Source organism: Drosophila simulans, chromosome 3L, assembly GCF_016746395.2.
Source record: "Drosophila simulans strain w501 chromosome 3L, Prin_Dsim_3.1, whole genome shotgun sequence".
NCBI lineage: Eukaryota > Metazoa > Arthropoda > Insecta > Diptera > Drosophilidae > Drosophila > Drosophila simulans.
The window spans coordinates 10,434,045-10,454,846 of NC_052522.2; the positions used below are offsets into that span (position 1 = coordinate 10,434,045).

Here is a 20,802-nt window from a genome sequence, read left to right on the forward strand (position 1 = left end):
TAAAACAAAAATTCATGTGTTTGATTTTGCGTGATATTTATTTTGATTCAGCATTCTCTATAGTTTTTTCTTCACTTTCTTCTTGCTCTTATCGCATATATAAATCTTTAATTAGTTTGTGTGAATTTTCATTGTTCTTTCATTTTTTTTTGGTACAAATTGTATGCGTTAAGTTTTGCCATTTTATTAATCCTTTATTTCTATTTGTAAATCTTAAAAATTATTATTATTGCGCAGCTCAAGTTTATTCTGTTGTAGATTTGTTTAAATACGTTTATCAAAGTTGACGGCTTGAAAATATATAAATGCATCCGCTTTTTAGCTTGTGGTTCAGTTGTGTGTAGGCATTTTAGGTCGTACAATTCGTTTGTTATAGTAATCAATTAGTTTATGCATTCTTTAGATCTTTACACCACGTTCTAAACACATTGTCATGTACAAAAAAATACTCTAGATTTGATTTAAAAGTGTTTTGTTTTATATTTATAATCTCTGCATTAGTGGAATTTAGGATTTATCTCATACATTTCTACCCAAAACATCAGTTTAAACTTTGCGCTAATTTGTTTTTAGGTTAATTGGGTTCCTTGCATTACTTAAAATTAGGGCTAGATTATCAACTAAATATTGTTGCTGCTGATATATGCGTCCCACTTTTTGTCCGACTTCTTCGCTACGTTACGTGGAGGCTGGAGTCTAAAACAGTACGAAACAAATGCTGGAAATGCACACAGGGTAAAAATAAAACTAGAGGCTGCCTCCTGCTAGCACAACACTCGCTCACAATTTTTACAAATAATACAGAAGCCTACTAATTACATAAATAAAGTAAAACCATTTAAATCGATACGCATACACATAGAAATTAACGTTAATGAACTCTCCGCCCACTCCGCCCGCGCCCACCGATCCCCTCCAATATTATGCGGCCAACAAACGCTGTATGTTCTTCGGCGTGTTCTCCCCATTCAAGTGCTTCGTCGTGTATCGCAGGGCATTCAGCAGCGGCTCCGCCTTGATCGCCGGTTGCGCCTGCAGCAGTCGGACGCACCCCTTCACGTCCACATGGGCGCCACGCACGAAGGCTCCCTCCGGATGCACATGGTCGTAGAGGATCACCAGGCCGACCATCACGCGCAGCACCAGCATTTTCGTATCCTCACGCTCGATCTGTTGCAGGAGTTTTCTGAAAGCAATTGTCCATCGATTAGAATATTATCACTAGGAGTGTTTCATTTAAACTCACGGATTTTCCAGCATCCTCAGGCACACCTTGGCCATGGTGCCCAGCGTTTCCGTCGTGTTCTGGACATCATCGGCATTGTCATTGACAAACTTTGAGGTCGCCTCGCTCAGCACCTTGAGCATGGGCGTGGCGTGGGCGTAGAACAGGGACATCCGGTTGGCCAGTTCCGTGCTGACCAGCATGTTCTCCGTGGAATCCACACGCTGTCGGCTGACGATGCGTCTGTAGTAGCTAAAATCATTCTGTATGGCGGGGGTTTTCATCTGGAAAATAGAAATATACAATACAATTAAAAAGTTTATAACTTTGAACATCATTTTAGGAATGAAATATTATCTGGCATCAGATTCGAAACATCCGTCAAAATGAGCAAGCAAAACACTTCGGGATTTAGGAACATATTCAAAAATATTTACAAACGCGACATGAAAGGGTAAATTGAAAATTATTTAGTTAGTTTTCTAAACAACATTTGGGATGTTGATTCGCACCGCTCGCAGAAACAGGCAGAAGACCTACGTCATGGAGGATTCCGAATCGCAGAAGCCCGAAATGAATCCGAGTCCTGAGCGCAAGGAGGATCGCAAGGAGCGCAGGAAGGAGAAGGAAATGGAAAGCAAGCGGGAACTGGAGCGGCGAAAGGAACTCGAGCGGGAAAAAGAACGGGAGAAGAAGCAGGAAAAGCATCAGCAGGAGTGGCGCAAGGAACAGGAGAAGGAACGTCAGCGTGAAAAGGAATTGCAGCGGGAACATCTGAAGCAGGATCCATCCACCTCCTCCAGAAGGGTAAATAAAGAAATCACCAAGTTCGACGAGGACTTCGAGCGGGACATTCAAAAGTTGGAACAAAACATTTGCCAGCTTGACTTTCGCTCCAAAACGATGGCCACCATGTGGATGGACAAGCTGCGCCAACCACCACACAATGCAGACGAGGCCAGATCTAGGAACATAATAACATCCCACCTGCTCAAGTGCTGTGGCGATAACGTATTCAATAAGGAGCCATTCAATCATCCTCCGCCACCACAAAAATTGACAACCATAAGGGAGACGATGGTGCGTTTAAAGCAAGTCGTTCTTCAGATGCTATAGTCATATAAAGACAATTTTAAAGCCTCCATTGATATAGACAATTTACTTGCTATTTTTCCTTTTCACTGAAATCTAATTATTTTTTATTCTTTTTTCTAGATCTTAACGCGCGAGAGTAAGTGCCATGGAATGGACAGTTCCAAGCAGATGGAACCCAAAGCCAATCTAACCCAATTGTTTAGCGATTCATACGATGGTGGCGAGTTCCTCAGCCAGCTTCCAGTGCCACGTGATGGGGCATTCTTTATCTATTACATGCAACCAAATTTATAAAAGTGAATTGGATTTTAAAGGAACGCCAGCTAAATTTCAAACGTAAATCTTCAATTTGTACTTTTTATACAAAATGTTAGTAGGAAAATGTTGATACCCTTTACTATAGTAAATAAAGCTAGCTCGAATTGTTTCTTATTTTAAACTTTTCAGCCATATTTTTAGGTAATATACATATATAGGGAAAAGGACTTGTTAGTATTCCTTATAGCAAGCCATTTTACCCACAAGATCATAAGGTGTGCAACTATCGGTTGCTTTCAACACTCGCACTTTTTAACCTCTAATTAAGTTTGACTTGAAAATCTAATTAGTAATTACGCGGTACGTGACACCGCAATTTGCCTGCCTGCCGCCCGTGTTGCCAATGCTTCCAAACGGTTTTCCACTTCGGGCCAGGCCCAAAACAACGATGCCGCACTTAAGCTGTCAGGGCTGCAAAAAAACGTGCGTGAGAAAAAATACAAACTTTACAGAAATGCCGCCTGCTAAATTTTTGAGTCAGGTAAAGTGGGGTTTGCTCATCCAATCACCTTGACAGAGGCACTGCAAACGAACATCATGCACTACTATACAATACTATACTATGTATATAGTATAGCTTTCCAGAGAGACTGTTGTGAAACCTCATATAAATACGTTATTAGCATAAATCGTTCTGAACAGTCAGAAATGAAGCCGCAAACAGGACGGATCGTGAAGAGCAGTTCGCCGAGCTGGGTGAGTGTTTCATTAGATTTCCATTCGGACACCCGAGATGATTAATCTATTAATGATTATTCGAAGCTATGTGCACTTATGCCGCTGATGATCGATGCAGTTTGCGGGAGAGCTCAGTATGCATCACCTTATGGCAGTGCTTATGCAATTACCACATCCAACTACCCCCAACCAGATGTGCAATCGATATGGTCGGGTCCGCCGATCATAGTGAATGATAATCAGTACAGTGCCCAGGAACAGCAGCAGTATCCAAAAAGTAATGGTTATTATGGCGCGGAACCTTCGTTTAGACAACCATATCCAAATTGGAGAAGGGAAGAACCAACACGTGCTCCCAATCACAACTACAACAATGTGCCGGGCTACTTTTACTATCAGCAACAGGAGACTACTCCATCAACATCGCTGCCCTATCCCCAATCTATTCCAGCTCAACTTCAGCCATATCCACAAAGGAATCCGGAGCTGGAGACCAGCGATTCGCGTCGCGAGGAGGAGCAAGTGGTCCAAATTGGCGGCAGTCGCTCACTGGCCACAAATAACTATCTAAATACGTACAATAATAACGAGAATTTCTATGAACCCGCTCAGCCCTGGAGGCGTCGTGATTACCAGGCCAAATATGCCCAACATTTCGCCGAATATTTGCGTAAATATCCAAGACGCCTGCAGCCAGTTTACAACACCAACGAGGATTTCGTTGAGAAGTAGGGGAATAAACCAAATTGAATAAATCCCCTCAAGAGCCATTAGGCTTTTCGTTGAAAGCGTGCCAAGAAAACAATTTTGTCTGCACTCGGAACAGATCAATTGCATCCGATAAAGATACAGATGCAGCTGCTACTGTAGAGTCAACATCCCGAAACAGTAAATATTGGTTTATCCCTTTAAAAGGCAGCAGAAAAAGTTATTGTATGTCATACAACTAAGGTTAGTTAGTCCCCTAAGATATGCAAAACAATAAAAGTTATTTTTAAAAAATGTAGATTAATTTTAAACTGTTCTAAAAGAGAAATACGCATTTTTTGAAGCATGTTCTTGGTTTTCTTTGACATGAACTTTAAATATCAGTGGTTAACTTACATAGAGCAATAAAGCCAAGTTTATTGTGCTCTATACAAGCTCACTGTGTGTAAGTGCCTTCCCGATGCCCAAAGATTTTTCGCAATAAACTCAACATTAAAACGAAGCCAGTTACAAGCAAAGTCAATAAATTGTGCAGCATACTTTGGGGCGCACTGGAAACTGGTGGCAACAAAGGCGCAGAAACAATGCTCTTCATCGAGGAACGGAAGTGGCAGTTAGTTGGGAAGCACGTTTGGGCTATATAGTATGTACATACATACATATATCGGTGTATATATGCAACTTTTTACATGGGAAACTCTGTGAGCGCCAGGCGGCTGACACTTTGAGCACACAATGAACGTGCAGTTTGCAGCGTTTAACATCATCATCATCGCCATTATCATTACCATTATCGTCGGGAGCACAAAGTTGCAGACACACTAGACATCAGAGACTAGAAACCGACGATGGCGATGACTTCGCCATCCCTACCTCCACCCATTTACCCGATTGTCCTAGATCCCCCCTTTCCCCAATCGATTTGATGAAAGTTTCGCCAAACGGAAGCGAGCCATGGGAAATGCGCCATTCACAGGGATTTGCCATTAAACAAATCGATTTTATTTGACTCCGGACAATCCAACCGACATAACCAACTGCCACAGAAACTGGCGTGGCTCATGGGTAATGTTTTAACCCAGTGCGGATACGTTTGTGTTTGCATATTTCAGGCCTTTGTTATGGCCAAACACTTCAGGTTAACCAACATAATTAAGTGTTTGAATTTCATTAAAAAACATATCGATTTTGTTGGTCTTTTTTTAAAGTGTTTATGCTAGGAAAATAGTGTGGTTATTGTGCGTTAATTGCAATGAGTAATTTATAATCAAACAAGAACGGAAAAGGTAATTTAAAATAATAAAACTAAAATTTGAAAAAATACTGAACAAACAGGAAAGCTCAACGTCAATTTATAATTATTAAAAAAAAAACAAACAATGTATAGCTTTTATTCACACATTAAATAAACATTTGTTAGCCCTAAAAATAACATCTTGTTAACTTTTTGAATTGTATCCTTGTAAATCTTTCTCAAATTATTTTTCCCGTCTTGGATATATATTTTTATAATTTGTATAATACCTGAGATATTCTACTTTAATGACCAGCACTGTCAGGCCACCGGAGCCGACATAATACGCTTTACAACTTCATCCGGCCATCGGTCGTTTGTCGTGGGCCATTTGGCTTGCGTGTGCGTAAGTGCCAGCGATGCTCCACTGTGGCCCCAACGAATGTGCACGGATGGCCCCAAAGATTTTTCATCAATGGGCCGCAGCACGCGCTCGTCTTGGCCATCCAGCCAGTCAGTCAGTCAGTCAAACAAGCAAACAGGCAGTAGTCGGTGGGCAAAAAAAGTCAGTCAATTAAAAATGCAACCACGCGCACAATGAGTTGGCAGTGGGACTTGGTTTGGCTTCATTTGACTCGGCTTTTAGATATTGCTTTGCTTTGGCTCGGCTGTCGACAGCGCCCACATAAGGCAAACAAACAGACAAACTGGCAGTGAAGAAGACTGAATTTAACCCACTAACATTTTTGCAAACAGACGGAGATTAAATTAAATTAAGTCTTCATAAGACGTTGTCTACACTGGCAACTCTTTGCTGTTTGTGGCATCTGCAAAGTTACAGGAATTACCAGTTTGTTTACAGAGTTAAGATTTATTAAGATTTCTTTAAAAAGCCATTTAAGTTTTTATGCCATTTTTAGTGCTTTGTTATTTAAAATTTAAGTACCATTGATTGAAAATGTATTTGCAAACGTTTTTGTTTCACTGCAAAATGTTTACTTGTAACTAAAGAGACCCCTCAATCACATTTATGTTTTATTAATTTAATAACCCACCAATTCCCACTAATGTTGCCGTGTGAAACACAAGCAATGTCAAGCTGCCAGTGCCTGGTTTTCCCACCTCCAGCCATTAATGGGTTAACGAGGTGGGCGTCGCACATCCAAATATGGACTACGAAGCTTGTAACACCCAGCTGTCAAAGCAACCAAACTCAAACCAAACGCAACTCACTCACCTTGTACTCATCGAACTTCAGCACGAACTCCAAGATCTCGGCCAGCTGCTTGACCAGCGCCTGCTGCGTCTCCAGATGCTGTGTCGGATTCAGTTTGCCGCCCACCAGCTGGCCCAGCAGCTTGGGCACAATCTTGTCCAGCTCCATGGAGTGCTCGTAGCAGCGCTTCAGTTTGTTCACCAGCGGCAGCACCGCCGCCCAGGCCTTGGCGGTCACCTCCGGCGAGGGATCGGCGATGGCTTCTCGGATTTCCTTGCCGGCACCCTGCAAAGATTCGCAGGAACGAAGGCGGAAAAACGTAAGTCAATACATTCGACTCTAAGAAGGATTAAATGCGAGCTTGGCATGCGAACATTAGAATATTTATACACTCAAAAACTTTTGCAATTAAAACAAAAATTTTAATTGAATATCTATAGATTTACTTTCTAATATATAATTATACACTAGTTTCCTGAGCTTGTTTAAAGTTTAACCTCTGAAAGGTAAACTAGATCTTAGTATTACATACTAATCTAAAATACCCATTACTTTTATCTCACAGTGCACTCTTTTAGGGGTTTTAGTTTTTACGGTACCCTGGAGGAAAACTACGCCTGCTGACCACATTTCATGCATTTGTTTTATAACAATCAGCGAACTGCGTGCCAAGCCATTGTGGCCGGCGAGTTTTCATCGAGGAAAACTCGGCGTCTTTATTTCAGCGGCACATGCAACAATAACGATGTGGCAAGCCGCGTCCATTGACCGGCGCAGCGATTTTTATCGATGCTTTATGATCTACAAAAAATAATAAAATAACATAAAAACAGTGGAATGAAAACCCACACGGCAGCGGAAAACTAAACTGGAGCTAACGAACGGTCATTGCATGTTGTGAAGAGTTCACTTCGCAGTCGCGCAATCAGCAAATGGCGTTGATTATTTCAATTGAGGTCTTTTGGCATTTTTTCAAATGCATTTTAAGTGGCTAATAATACTGTAAATATTTATTTTTCAGACGGCCTAAACTAAATTGTCAGCGAAATTATTGTTGAAGATATCATTTATGGCATGAAAATAATGAGTGCAAACGTTTTCTCGACTCTCTTATGAGTAGATTTTCATGATTATTAGTCTGATATACTTTTTGCGCTTTTAAAATTTGTTAAATTCCATGAAACAGTTTCAAAAGTCATATTTCCGTTGAGTAAATGATTTTTCAAGAATTGCCTGTCCGGTGGGATTAATTATTCCATTTAAACAGAAATATATGCTGTTGGAAGTGTTTCTACCACTATACAAAATATTGCTACTTATAATGTATAAGGTGCTCCTATACAAAGTTAGTTAACTTAATTATGGGCCTTCGATTCAGTTTCTTTTGGTCAAACAACGCACATAAATAGATAATTATATATCAAAACCCCCATCTGATGGGCTCGCGTGTCTAAGCGATTATAGCATATTATGGCATACATTATGTAGAATTAAATATAGCCAAAACCCCGCCTTCGATTCGACCCAAAACTCCGGTTTGGATGGCCGGATTACACACGGCTCAGTGGCCTGCAAAAGTTCAAGCTCATGGATGTCGGAGTGTGGGTAACTCTATAAAGAAGCAAACGCGTGTTATTTTTGGTTTGCACACCTCTTTGTACTGTAATGGACTAGCACGTGTTGTGTGTTTATAATTAAATCGCTGCGCATATCAACAAACAGTCTGAGTGGATGGCAAAATGCAACGCTGCACTGAAAGATTAGGTTTGCCACAACTGGAGCAGTGCAGTAATTGGACTACTTAGCTAAGAAAATTAAAAGATATATCATCTTAACACACGTTCTGTATTTTATAAAATATATTATAGTTCAAGACATATATTTTTCTTTGAGTGTGATATAGCTGCCGTGCTTTCTACACCGACTTCTTTGGCATAATCATAATAATACGAATGCAACTGTCTGCAGCTCGTCGCCGAGCAAAAACACACAACATCTGTGATGTTTGGCCTCTTGTTTTTCCATCTCGGGCTCTGTGTGCTGGCATTTCTTTTCACTCTACATAATTTACACCTGTCTGTAAGTCAAGATCCCACGTCCTTGGCCGCTGCTCTTCAAGCGGCCCAGAATGTTTAACGCGCGCAAACAAGTAAACAAAATGTGCGGGGGAGTTAAAAAAAAAGATAGATATATATACAAGTTAGAAGAATGAAAACTCCTGTCGTTGACTTGGACTCAATGGACCATTATACACAGGAAAAGGAAATAACACTTTTAATTGGAGTCCTTTACTTAAGAATTATGTTTAATGTGTAATGTATGACTGTCTAAAGTCCTCTTGGAATATGGAACTATCTTCCAATAATTCTTAATATATTACATTATTGCAAGACTAACGCTGCTTTGGGTATGTTTAAAGGACCCTTATCTTGCTTATAAGTATTTTTCCCAGTGTTCATCCCACTTTATTCACCGGCATTGTCTCGTTTACGCCAGCGACTCTCTAAGGACTCTTGATGCCACCAACCAAGCGCACGGTCATGCAACGGAAATGGCTTTGGTTCTGGTTCTGGCCTGGTCTGGTTCTGGCCAGGTCTGTTCTGCTCACTTCTCCTTTGAGTTGGTGGAAAAATTGTGTCTGGTTTTGAAATAAACGTGGCCCGTGTGGGCGGACTGTTCTCGGCTGGCATTCCATTCCAGAGATTGCTAGCTGAGATTGTCGGAGCAGAGGAGGACTTCTTGGGGTTTCCTACACACATATGGCCCAGTGTCGTTAGGCAGCTCACTTTTGTTTATTACCCTTGCGGGGGGCATTATGATTAGGGGTAGCAAGTTCATCCGTTTCTTGGGGGAATAATAATTGATGGTGTATGTAAAAATATTCAGTACTGATAGTGAAAAATTGTAACTCAAATCTGGCGGACTCAATTAACTCATAAAAATCATACAAATATGGTAGATGATTGAATAAATGAGCACATTCCACTAAAAATCTTTTAAAATTCTTGTAATTCTATGATTAATTTTCCATTCAGTGTGCAAGTGTATTTTCTCCACCTCCTTTTGAAATGTCGCCTGCATTTTATCTTGCGTCATGTGCATGTCAGAGTCAAAACAAAAGGCGTAGGTGTTTGTTGTGGGGGGAAACCAGCAACTTAAGCTGGAAGCCAAGTTGCAGGAAACGGCATCGAGATGCTGCATTGCATTCTCTGTCCAGTGAGCAATTGCGTTGGTTCATCCCCGCAACCCACCATCCTGAGTTCACAGCAAAACGCCGATGCGCTCCATTTGGATAAGCACGTGCTGTCTGCCAAGAAAATGGGGGGAAATCGTAGGGAAATCACCCACAAGACCACAACAAACTTGAACTTGTAAGACTTTTATAGCGCGCGCTTGCTCGCTTGAAAAGTAATCATAATAAGCCAAGAACCGTTTGCCTCGTTTCGTAACTGTTTCTGTTTCTAGTTTGGGGTTTAATTAAAACACTTGCGCCCGTCTGCTCATCAGCAGCGAGCAGCATAGCAGCGCAATCAGTCAGCGTTTCATTTGCGCTCCATCATGCAGCAAACGGATGAAAGAAGAATAACCAAACCCCAAGCACTCACAATGCCAACCACACATAACCACCACATAATGCATACTACACCACACTTAGATGAATAGCTAATTAACTTTAGGCGAGTGTTGCATCTGCCGCAGAATGTGGCAGTGTTTTTAATTGAAATCGAAATTGGAGGCAGCAATGCGGAAATGCAGAAATTGTGAATTGTGCAGAGAGTGGTCGTTGTGCCCCAGATAATTGCCATTGACACTTGGCAAGTGTTGTTTAGCATTAGCGAACATGATCGTGTTTTAATCGCAGCCTCCCCCCCTCCACTCACTGACTAACTAAACTTCGAACCTGCTTCACAGCGCCAGCTTTATCTTGCAGCTACAGCACTGAGAGAAAAAAGGGGTAGGTCTTGCAGAGCTACAATTCTGAGTAAGGTATGACTTATTTTTAGAGAAGGTGTAATTTTCAAAAGATATTTTTATATCAGAATCAGCATGGATGTTAACTTATAAATAGTACACCCTATTTGAAATTTAGTCTATAAAATAATGTTAATAATCTGTATTTAACAAACTATAGGATATTCAATACTATAATGTAATAAGTAAATCAATTATTCAATATCCACTGAATTTCTTATTATGTTATTCACAATCTTGTTTATTTCTGTTATAAGCTTTTGGTTAAACAGTCTGCTTTAGTTAAACAATTAAATACTTAATGCAAATCCTTGGTATTAGTACATGTTTATTTTAGTATAAATGTTATGTTTTGCATTGGTATTTTCTCACTGTGCAAGTGTTTATCCCAAGTGGCGCTAAAGTGCAACTCCGACTTGCCATTGGACTTTCGCCCACAATGGAAACGCGTGACGCTATAAAATAGTTGATGTCATGCGTTTGTGACGCGGAGGGGGGAAGGGGGGATCGCCGGAAAAGTGTGGGTGGTGTTGCAACAGCAGGCGAATTGGGTATGTTTTCGTGGATGCCACAGAAGTTGTTTACAGCCCCTTTTGCAGCGTGTTAAACAACAAAATACAGTGCTCTTGGGATGGAAAGACAGACATGCCAAACATGCCGCACATTTTTTGCTGGCTTTTGCTGACATTTTCATTTGGCACAAAAAAAAAACGCATATGACTTCGCTTTTCTAATTTCCCCATGCTTTGCTTGCATCATCACAACACCGCATTCGAATTCCCATCACGTTGAAGTGAATGAATCGATGAATGAACCGCAGACAAACAAAAATGACAAAATATTCACTCTTGGCGAGCCACAAATCAATGCAAATTAATTCCCTGAATTTTTAAAAAAACAAAAACCATATCTCTTTGATGACCGATAATTTCTCATAATTTTGTTTTTAATAAGAAAAACTCAAATGAAAAGTAGGAAAAACAGAACAAAGGAAGCTGATTCCACAGACATTCGGTCGCCGACCATGACAACCATGAATTACGAAAGGGTATAAATAAAATACACAATAAAATAAACAAAAAATAAACAAGTGCAAGTGCAATGATGACGATGAAGATTATGGCGACAACGATGACATGTTGAGTATACAATTTTCTTATAGAGCCACTCAGATGACTAACCTAATCATAAATGTTTCATAATTTTCAACAAATTCTGCTGCTTGAATCTGCGCCTTCCGGTGACGAAAATCTTTTAATAATTCAATGTTGAGCATGGAAAATAAGAGTTCTTCTATGTTTTGCTCTAGTTTTAAACTGGAATCTCAGAGAACTTATAAATAAGCTAAAATATGTATTTAATTGCCTAAAAGCCACTTTCTTAAATTTAACATGAAAATAAGATTTCAAATTCCTGAAACACTGATGTAGTTTAAAACTATGAATAAGTTACTTAATGCTGATTTCACTTTCAGCATATTTATTATATTATATTTATTTTTTGTTGTTTTTTTATGTTGAATACATTAGGCTTTGTTTATAGTTCATGCAGTCAAAAAGATTAGTTTTAAATTTTTAAATATGCACAACAAATTATTATGATATGAGCTGTTTTCAGTCATTTGGTTTATAATATTATTAAGTCATTAAGTTATTAAAAATTAGGTCATATCCATTTTTATACATATTTATTTATGAATAAACAAGCACTTTATCAAATTATGAAATAACAAAATGTACATGAATGATTTTAGATCGATGTATTTTTAAAAATGTTTTTAAACATTCCTTTTCGTTCATTCTACAAGCAGATATATTAAGCAAATATTTGCTTAATTTAAGCATAAATGACCAGGATTATTGTACAAATTTTTTTCCTGTGTAGGCCTTGCAAAATTCTTTGTTATTGTTGATGTTGCGTTACACTTGCAAAACTGCTGACTCGGACAAGAATTCGCAACTATGGCTTTTGTGAGTCATTATTTAAATCTGAGCGATCGTTGACTGCGGCTTTTGTTGCGGAAGAGAGACGGAGAAGTGAGAGGGAGAGGGCACTATAGAGATAGAAAACTAGAGGTGCAAGTTTAACTTTTCATTTTCACAAGAATGCGACGATGCTGTGCATCATTAAAAGTCATTTGCAAAACAATAGCATTTGACAATTAAAACGATCACTTTCAGTTGATGCATCGCTTTATAAATAGAGATTTGCTAGTCTAACCAATATTGAGTAAATCCCAAATGATTATGATTTCCCGTGAAAGCAATCTTCTCGACATATTTGGACATTACACAGAAACGGGAGGAACTCAGCTCGGTGTGAATCATTAGGAGCTTTAAGAAGAACCATATAATAAACCAAAAACAATAAAACTAAAGACATTCGACTTCTTCTGGTGCGTGAGTCGTAAATTCAATTACCATTTACATTTGAATAAAACATAATAGCTTTATTTCCTCGACGACCAATGCGATTTTACTTGTCACGAGCACGGACATAATTTATCAAGATAATCGAAGCGAAAACAGAAAAAAAGAGTCGAAAAACAGCAGCAATTACAACAGTCCGTTGCGATTGCAATAAAGATAAGATAAACCTGGCATTATCAATGTCAGGTGAGAACGCGAGGGGATAATGTGCGGTTTTTCGCTGGAAAACATGGAAAATGCATGGGCATATGAAATACCAATCCAAGGGATTAGCTTCATTGCTTTCATTATATTTTAAAGAAAAACTTTAACGATCTTAAGCCTTTAGAGGATTTTTATGAGGAATATTATATATTGTATTATACAGTCCATTTAACAATACCTTCGATTGTGATCCTTCAATAAAGTTGACATTAATTAATCTCCAGTGTTGAGTACGTAAAACAAACGCAACGATATGCAAAAAAAATAGCATTTAATTATCGACAAAAGTTCGCTTATCGGTAACCCGAGTTTGACGCACTTCATCCGGGCAGCCAAACAAATGTCAATGTCCCCAGGGAAAAATTGTGTGTGGAAATGGGGCGAAGGAGTGGGTAAAAACCATGTGGAAATTGGCAGAAGGAGTGGGGGAAATAGCTGTCACATTCCCATACAACATGTGTCACTGCCTCGTTCTCAATTAACTCGAGTAAATCACATTTCTCTTCCACGAGGTTTTTTATTTATCGATTCACAACTACCCCCACAACTGAAAATTCATAAACAGCTGTTAAAAATTGGGTTACGAGCGGCGTAAAAAAATAAAAAACCTTCTGAAAAAAACAAGATAAATAAATCGAAGAAATTCCTGAAAAAAACAGCACATTTCTCCGGGCCGAAAGGCGTATTTATTTTGTGCAAATTACACGCATAAACGGAGATGCCAAACAGTTGCTCGTAAAAAAGATATAAAATAATGTAAATACATTTCTGCAGCACAGACGCCGTGCAGTAAAAAAGCTGCTGAAAACTTTTCGCTGTCGTTCGCCATTGCACTTTGTGGATGGCAATGCACTGGGCTTCTAAGCTGCTTAGAGGGATGCACCCAGACCTGGACGCACGATCCTGCCCAGAAGTCGTAAATGGCTCACTTGGCAACTTTAAGGCAATTTCAACGAGGGGCGTATCTAAAATAATTAGCCATCCTTATACAGACGGGCGTAGAAACTCAATTTCGAGGCCATATTTTAGTCAGTCGTTTAAGCTAGTATAGCATAACCCTTGGTCAAAGCCATCAAATCAAGTAAAATACAATAAACAACGATTGTCGGGGCGTTATTCAATTAAATTAAATTCGTTTAAATGAAATCAGCTCAGTGCCATTTTAATAAATCACAAAAATGTGTCACACAAACATACAGTGCGTTTCAGTGCTGTAAAATTCACTTATGAAAAAGCAAAATAAATTTATTTAATTTCACACGTGCACCTTGCATTTTCATTAATTTTTCATTGTGCATGCAATATTTATTTAATTACCCTATAATTTTTAAACGCACTTCAAGTGTGTGGGCGGCACTGAAATGCCACATTTGCGACTTAATTTCCCGGCTACACGAAATTATTTTAAGTGCACTCGAAAAACTCGAGAAAATGATACTTGATGCGTAGCTGTTGAAACAAATTCCTCGTTGAGCTTTACACTTTAAATGTGTACACTTTAATTTACTTCCATTTGTTTACGTTTTTAAACTTCTCTATTTTTGGCGCAAATTGATTTGCGGCTGATGACGTCGGAAATTCGAAAATAAATATGTTAACGTGGGCTATAAACAATTTGCGAGTGGCTAACCATCAAAAACGGATTTGAAAAAGTGAAATGCAATGAACGATGAATTTCAATTTAAATTGCGGCTAATTTGGACAATAAAGGTTAGGCATTACAAAATTAAATTCAAGTGCTTTGGAAAGCATTTATGATGTTGATTGTAAAAATTAAACCTCGCGGGGATTTCCATTTGCGGATTGGCCCACTTTATTTTTTGGGGAAGTGTTGTAAATATTTCAAATGCGGAAGTTGATTTGTAAGGAAATTTGTTCAAATTAATAGATTGATTAAACTGCTGACCTTAAAAAGGCGGTTTACGTGTTTGTTTACACTTCGATTTGTTTATGTCGGCGGTTTTTTCTATTTTCGTCGAAATTGATTTGTGGTTTATGACGTGAAATAAAAGAGAAAACATTTATACAGTGAAAAGCTAAACAACTTTTATAATAACCGTCATTAAAAATGGTTTAGTGAAGCTAAATGCAATTGTGAATATCAATGGATATTCAGTTTTGGGTAAGTGACTATTACACCTTTTTTTGTGAATTTATTCAGCACTGGAGTGATAATCAATTAAATATTATAGCTGACATAAAATATCTCCATATAGTTTGAGTTAATAAATAAATACTAATAAACTGCAGTTTTGATAACTTTCCCTTTGAACAGAACAGATTTCGAGTGCCATATCATAATTTTATAATATTCAAATGCCGATCTCTGGCACGCACATTATAGCGATTATATCGACTGACCAACTGAATGACCAACCGGAAGTTGGCTTTTATTTCCCGCTTGTGCTTTTGCATTCGCGCACATCATTCAAGTTATTCGTGGAATGGAAACTGAAAACTGGAAGAGGTGGGAGTGCCGAGATGAGAGGTATTCTATATGGTAGGGGGGTAGGGGGCCTATCTAATGACTGCTCATTCCGATTCTGTGATTATTCTGATTGCCGCTGGCTGTCTGTCTGCCTTTCGCCCTCGAGTGTATAACTCTCATTAAATACTTAAATGTGCATATATTTTTATTCATGCGATGCCAAATCGTTCATTCTCTTTATTTGTATGTGGAGCAATCTTTTGAAATGGGTCGCCAATTTGAAGTGGGGCTTCTCCCCTTTTGAGTGAAAGCAGCTGTGACTGAGTTTTGAGTTTGTGGGGAAATGGGAAAATATATCACAAATCATTATGTTATTCGATGGGAAAGTTTCAGTTGCTTTGGGCTAAAAAGTGAAATGATCCATATGAGTTATGTTTTGGTATAGTTGCTTAGTACAGAATTTACAGCATAAAATATATATTTATTTTTTAAAGTTGATAAATTTGTAATCTTAAGTTTGGGTAACGCAAAAAGGGCGGATAACATTTTAGTGACTCAAAAACGGTTGGATAAATATACTTTAAATATTTAAAAAACATTCGCATAATGACTCAATTGTGGACAAACTCATTTCGACTGAGAGTAAGTACATATGTGATGTACATATGTATGTACATCAAATCTAAAGCCATATCGAACGTAATATTGCCAACCAAACCACAATAAACCTAGCTGATATGGAGCACTTTGCACTTGTTTTTCATGGGGGTTTGGGCATCCAAGGTTGTGTATCGGATTACTCCATGTGTTCGACATATGTTTGCCGGGCCATATGTAATCGTTATCTAGCCCAGACTGTCAGCGGTATGGAAAACCACAAAACTAATGGCTTAATTCACATAGTATATACGTATATGTACATATATTTCAAAGCAATTCATCGGATTTCAATGACTTTGGCCCACAAACCCGATAAACTTTTACTACATGTGCAGCACCCACACGTTGTTGCTTGTTAATATAGTATAGTAATTTCACATTTATTGTTGTTTTTCCCATTCGCCGCCAGGTGAGTGCGTAAGCATTATCATCATGATTATCATCTGCTGCACCGAAATGGGACTTTTTCTGTTACTCTTATTATTATTTGCGGCCCTTTGTTGACCCTGTTGTCGCCTGTTTATTACGCACACACAATGGGGCGCCTTGTATGCCATATCTAGTCTAGGCCAATATTTAACAAAAGCGCCACTAACAAGTGCTGATAAATCAGATAGAAAAGCCTATTACCGCTGGGAAAAAGTCGCACAATGATTGCGCCGAATGAAAAGAATGCCATTGTAGATGATTTTTAGGATTGAGCTAATTTTAGTACCCTAATCCTAACAAATCACTAATATTTTATAAAGGCGTGAAATGTTAAAAACGAATGAAAATTTATAAGCTGAAATCGCAATAAACGATTTCTTTTAAAGTCATGTCAATTACCAACTCAACTTAAAGGAACAAGAAATGCCGGGGGGCAAAAAGAAAAAGAAAAGAAAAGCTTTGATTTTTCCTCTTTGCACTTTTCTTTCTATTTATAGCAACCGACTTGCAGGAATAAGTGCAACAAAAACAACCGAACAGAACATGAAGTTTTTGCCATTTTGCCAGCTTTTGGCGCCTGGCCAACTATTTTTGTTTGGGTGGAAAAGGAGGGGGAGGGGGTGAGGGGAGATTCACCTAGTCCACAACCAGTTTGTTTGCCTTGACAACCAGTTGTGCCAACCCAAAAGCCACCCACTCATTTTTTTTTGGGGCTAACAAAATGAACGCGCACAGAGCAGTCCAATAAAAATTGCAATGAAAATAAAATGCAGTCCGCAAATTAAGCGCATTTTAAATACCTCTGGTTGGGACTAGAAAAAAGATATAAATGCGAACGGGAATCGCTGCACCAAAGGGTTAAATGCCCCACGAGGTCGTCTTTGTTGCTTTCGGTCCCATTTAAGTGGGTCAACACAAAGGAAATGAGCTCATTGGTATACATTTTCCAGTTCATTTGCGTTGATTAAAGCTTTTCGGCCTGACATTTGTTTGTCTGCCGCCCCTCATTTCCAAATACAACCGCCACGCCCCCCACAACCCCTTTTTCCGCTTTGACCGTCTTCTTTTTTTTGCGTCTGAAACCCAATTAATAATTTGCACACACCAATGTGAGTTAGAATTTGTCGCCAAAAGGTCAAATGCACACAGAAAAAAATATATATGTTCAATGGTATTTTGTAATCGATTTAAATCGTTATAAATTGCGTATTTTATGGCAGTTATTTTTTATGGTTTTTAGTTTTGGATTTTTTGCTTTACAATATTTTTATCAGGTCCGCATACGTTTATCATTTCTTATCAATATCAAATCAACGATGTCCAAACTATTTAATGACAGCATTAGAAAGTCAGCTTTTTTGACAGAAAAAAAAGTATGCTAATCAGTTAAAAAATCCGTTAAAAGACTAAGTTATTTTTGAAAAAAGAGTAGTTACAAACCCATCATAGACATTTTTTTTTTCTGTGTGAGTAACAAAGAACGGGGTGACTAATTCTTCCCGCAGAGAGACGGAGAAGGAGAATCATGGGAGTGCGAAGAGCGGCGGCAAAAGTTGGTTAATGACGTCAGTGGAGCGACGATAATGAAAGAAGTCCGCTCACCGGATCGGATCATGTGGGCACGTGCGTGAGTCAGGCCATCAAAGAGATCCATGGTGGTGGGGGGCATGCCACATTGGAGGCGCCACATTGGATCCATCGGAAAATGACCAGTTTATCTAATCAGTTGCAGAGCGAACTACTTAAATCTACTACTCTGAGGAATTGCTTTTATTGATGTTTGTGCACTAATATTTATTTAATAAATGGATTCTAAGTATATACGCCTAAAGCCTGGTGATCTATAGTTAACAAAATATTTACGCTTATAGCCTTGACTTGCTAATTTTAATGCGGCCATAAAATGCTAGGTTTTATTACCAAAATAGCATGTACATAATGACAATCATTTGTTTATTATTATAGTAATAGTAGAGTAACAGTATTTAAAGAGAGCAAAAGATAGCGCTCTGCTCAGTGCGTCTCTTTTCTCAACCTGCCAAAGGTTAAATACTCAATTTGTTGCTCGTTTATGGCTGCTCTTATTTGTTGCTTTCAATTTCCCGGCGATTGTTGTTATTTTTAGCAAGTTGTTGAAATTATCAGTCTTTTACAGTACCTCCCTTTTGCGGGGAAGCACAGGCATAATCAAACTACTTAAAATACTACTTAATAAATAAGCCATTCAAAATATACTTTAGCTTAATCTCAGAAAATAATGAATAAATGCCTTGGAAATATTATAATGCTTAAAAAGTAATTTTTACATTAATATATACAATATATAGAAATATAAGGTACTAATAATTCTTTAAAAAAAATCGCTTTGATCACCACTTAGTGACTTGAACTATAGGAATCATCGGACAAATGGCCAATAACCGGTTGGCAGGGGTTGCGGTTTAGCCCGTGGCCAATGACGCATATGGCCAGTTGAGACTCACCCGATAGATCTGTATCTCGTCGAGCACCACCTCCGATTCTCGGAGTACCCGCTCCACCTCGTCGTAGACCGCCCGCTCCGTTTCCGTGGGCGCGGCGTTCTCGAAATCCAGGAAGACATCGTAGGATTTGGCGGCGCAACAATTGGAGTCGTCGCGTGACAGCAGGCTCAGCAGCTTTCCCATTTTCTTTGATTAACTAATACTTGTAGTGTTGGGGAATTTCGTAGTATTGGTTTTCCTTCTATTTTGTTGCGTTATTAATTAGCACTTTTGGGGTTTTGTTGTTTTATTTATTTGGAGCACTGAAAGGGAGTGGGAACACAAAGAATAAAGATCATATAGCAGCTGTTGCACCTGTTGTCACGAAAAATAATGGGCTGGTTCCCCAAAAGGCAGCTGCAAAAGTTGCTAGGGATAGTTGATGGTGGGGGAAGCTGCATTCAATTCAGGAACTTGTTTCATCTTTCGGAGGACAATGGAAAAGGGCAGTTTCAAGGGTGGGAAAAGCGGTGACAGCAAAACACTGCGTTTTCTATGTTTTCAGCCCCCTTCGAAGATGGGAAAAAATAACACAGATGGTTGGGGTTCAAGGAAGTTCTTGAATGTTGACTTTGAACTAACAATGGTTTTCATTTTTTACAAATGAAAATACATAATATATCTTCATCTAAGATTAAATTTAAATTAATTATTCAGGAAAAATATTTTGCTGATAATTTCATTTGATTTAAATAAATATATTTAACTTTAATATACTCAAAAATTACTTTTAAGAAAGCATACAAATTAGTTTTTCCCTTGAACAACTTTTTTATATATTGAAATCAAAGGAATGTCGCCGATTTTCCGCTTTGTTTCATCTCTAACCAATGTTTACTGTATTTTTTCGACCTCACAAATTGCACTGCGGGGGGTGAAGAGGAGAGCGAGGGAAAGAGGATGATGAAAAGGCCATTCGCTCTCTCTCTCTCTATCTCTTTTCTTGGCAATGTGCGTTTCGCAGGAAATACTGCGAAATCGAAACAGATCGAAATCGGTAAACAAAAAAAGGAGAAGGAAAATCGGCAAGGCCAATTTTCACACATCGCGCTAAGTGGGAAAAGGCCATTTTCCTGCTCGGAGCAGCAGCACATGTAAACACATATTGCGAAAAAAAGAGGAGCAACAAAAACGGGCTTGTTTTTGTTAAAGAATTGTGGCCATGTGTGCGTGTGTGTGTGTACGGCTTTTGTTTATCTGGCTTTTCCTTATCTCGCTCTCTCGCCGTCCCCTTTCCGCTTGCTTCGCTATTTTGCGCGCTTATCTTCACTTTTATATTATTTATACATTTCCCCATGCAAAAGGGTTTCGTCTGCATTGGAATTTCATCCTTTCTTCATTTTTCTTCACCACGCTTATCACCTTTTTTCCACACAGCGGTACTTTGTTATATTTTTAATTAATTGCCTAGTAGCGCAAGGGCGCCTTCAACATTATGGGCAGCTCGCGGGGTGCAAATGCTTGTATCAGTTTTTTTTAAAAACACAAAACACACGATTTCAGTTCAATCCAATCAAATTCAATTCGATGCGATGCGAATGCGATACACACGCCGCCGACAAAAAACACAACAACAAAACAGCAGACTGACCGTGGCTGGGTTAGTCGAATAAAACGCACTCGAAAATATACCGAAACTAAATACTAAAACAACAACTTAGTGATGGGAATTAAGAAACACACA

General features: G+C 38.8%; 3 protein-coding genes across 4 annotated transcripts; 2 read left to right on the forward strand and 1 right to left on the reverse strand.

The window, feature by feature from the left end:
* Positions 1-19: 19 nt before the first annotated feature.
* Positions 20-20,731, reverse strand: LOC6737563 (CYFIP-related Rac1 interactor B). Its single transcript, XM_016169799.3, has 5 exons — positions 20,481-20,731; positions 19,080-19,381; positions 6,496-6,759; positions 1,247-1,509; positions 20-1,186 (listed from the first exon to the last, which is right to left on the reverse strand). Exons 2-5 carry the CDS (start codon positions 19,260-19,262, stop codon positions 922-924), a joined length of 975 nt encoding a protein of 324 aa, XP_016031353.1. The 5' UTR covers positions 19,263-19,381; positions 20,481-20,731; the 3' UTR covers positions 20-921.
* On the forward strand, positions 1,528-2,759 carry LOC6737564 (putative uncharacterized protein DDB_G0271982). 2 transcript variants are annotated; one of them, XM_016171281.3, is made up of 4 exons: positions 1,528-1,679; positions 1,747-1,865; positions 1,896-2,305; positions 2,441-2,759. In XM_016171281.3, exons 1-4 carry the CDS (start codon positions 1,612-1,614, stop codon positions 2,612-2,614), a joined length of 771 nt encoding a protein of 256 aa, XP_016031355.1. In that variant the 5' UTR covers positions 1,528-1,611; the 3' UTR covers positions 2,615-2,759. The 2 variants fall into 2 exon arrangements, with proteins under 2 accessions (XP_016031355.1, XP_016031354.1); XM_016171280.3 differs by having other exon boundaries at positions 1,529-1,679; positions 1,747-2,305.
* Positions 3,174-4,234, forward strand: LOC6737565. Its single transcript, XM_002084362.4, has 2 exons — positions 3,174-3,334; positions 3,401-4,234. Exons 1-2 carry the CDS (start codon positions 3,176-3,178, stop codon positions 4,046-4,048), a joined length of 807 nt encoding a protein of 268 aa, XP_002084398.4. The 5' UTR covers positions 3,174-3,175; the 3' UTR covers positions 4,049-4,234.
* Positions 20,732-20,802: the final 71 nt, after the last annotated feature.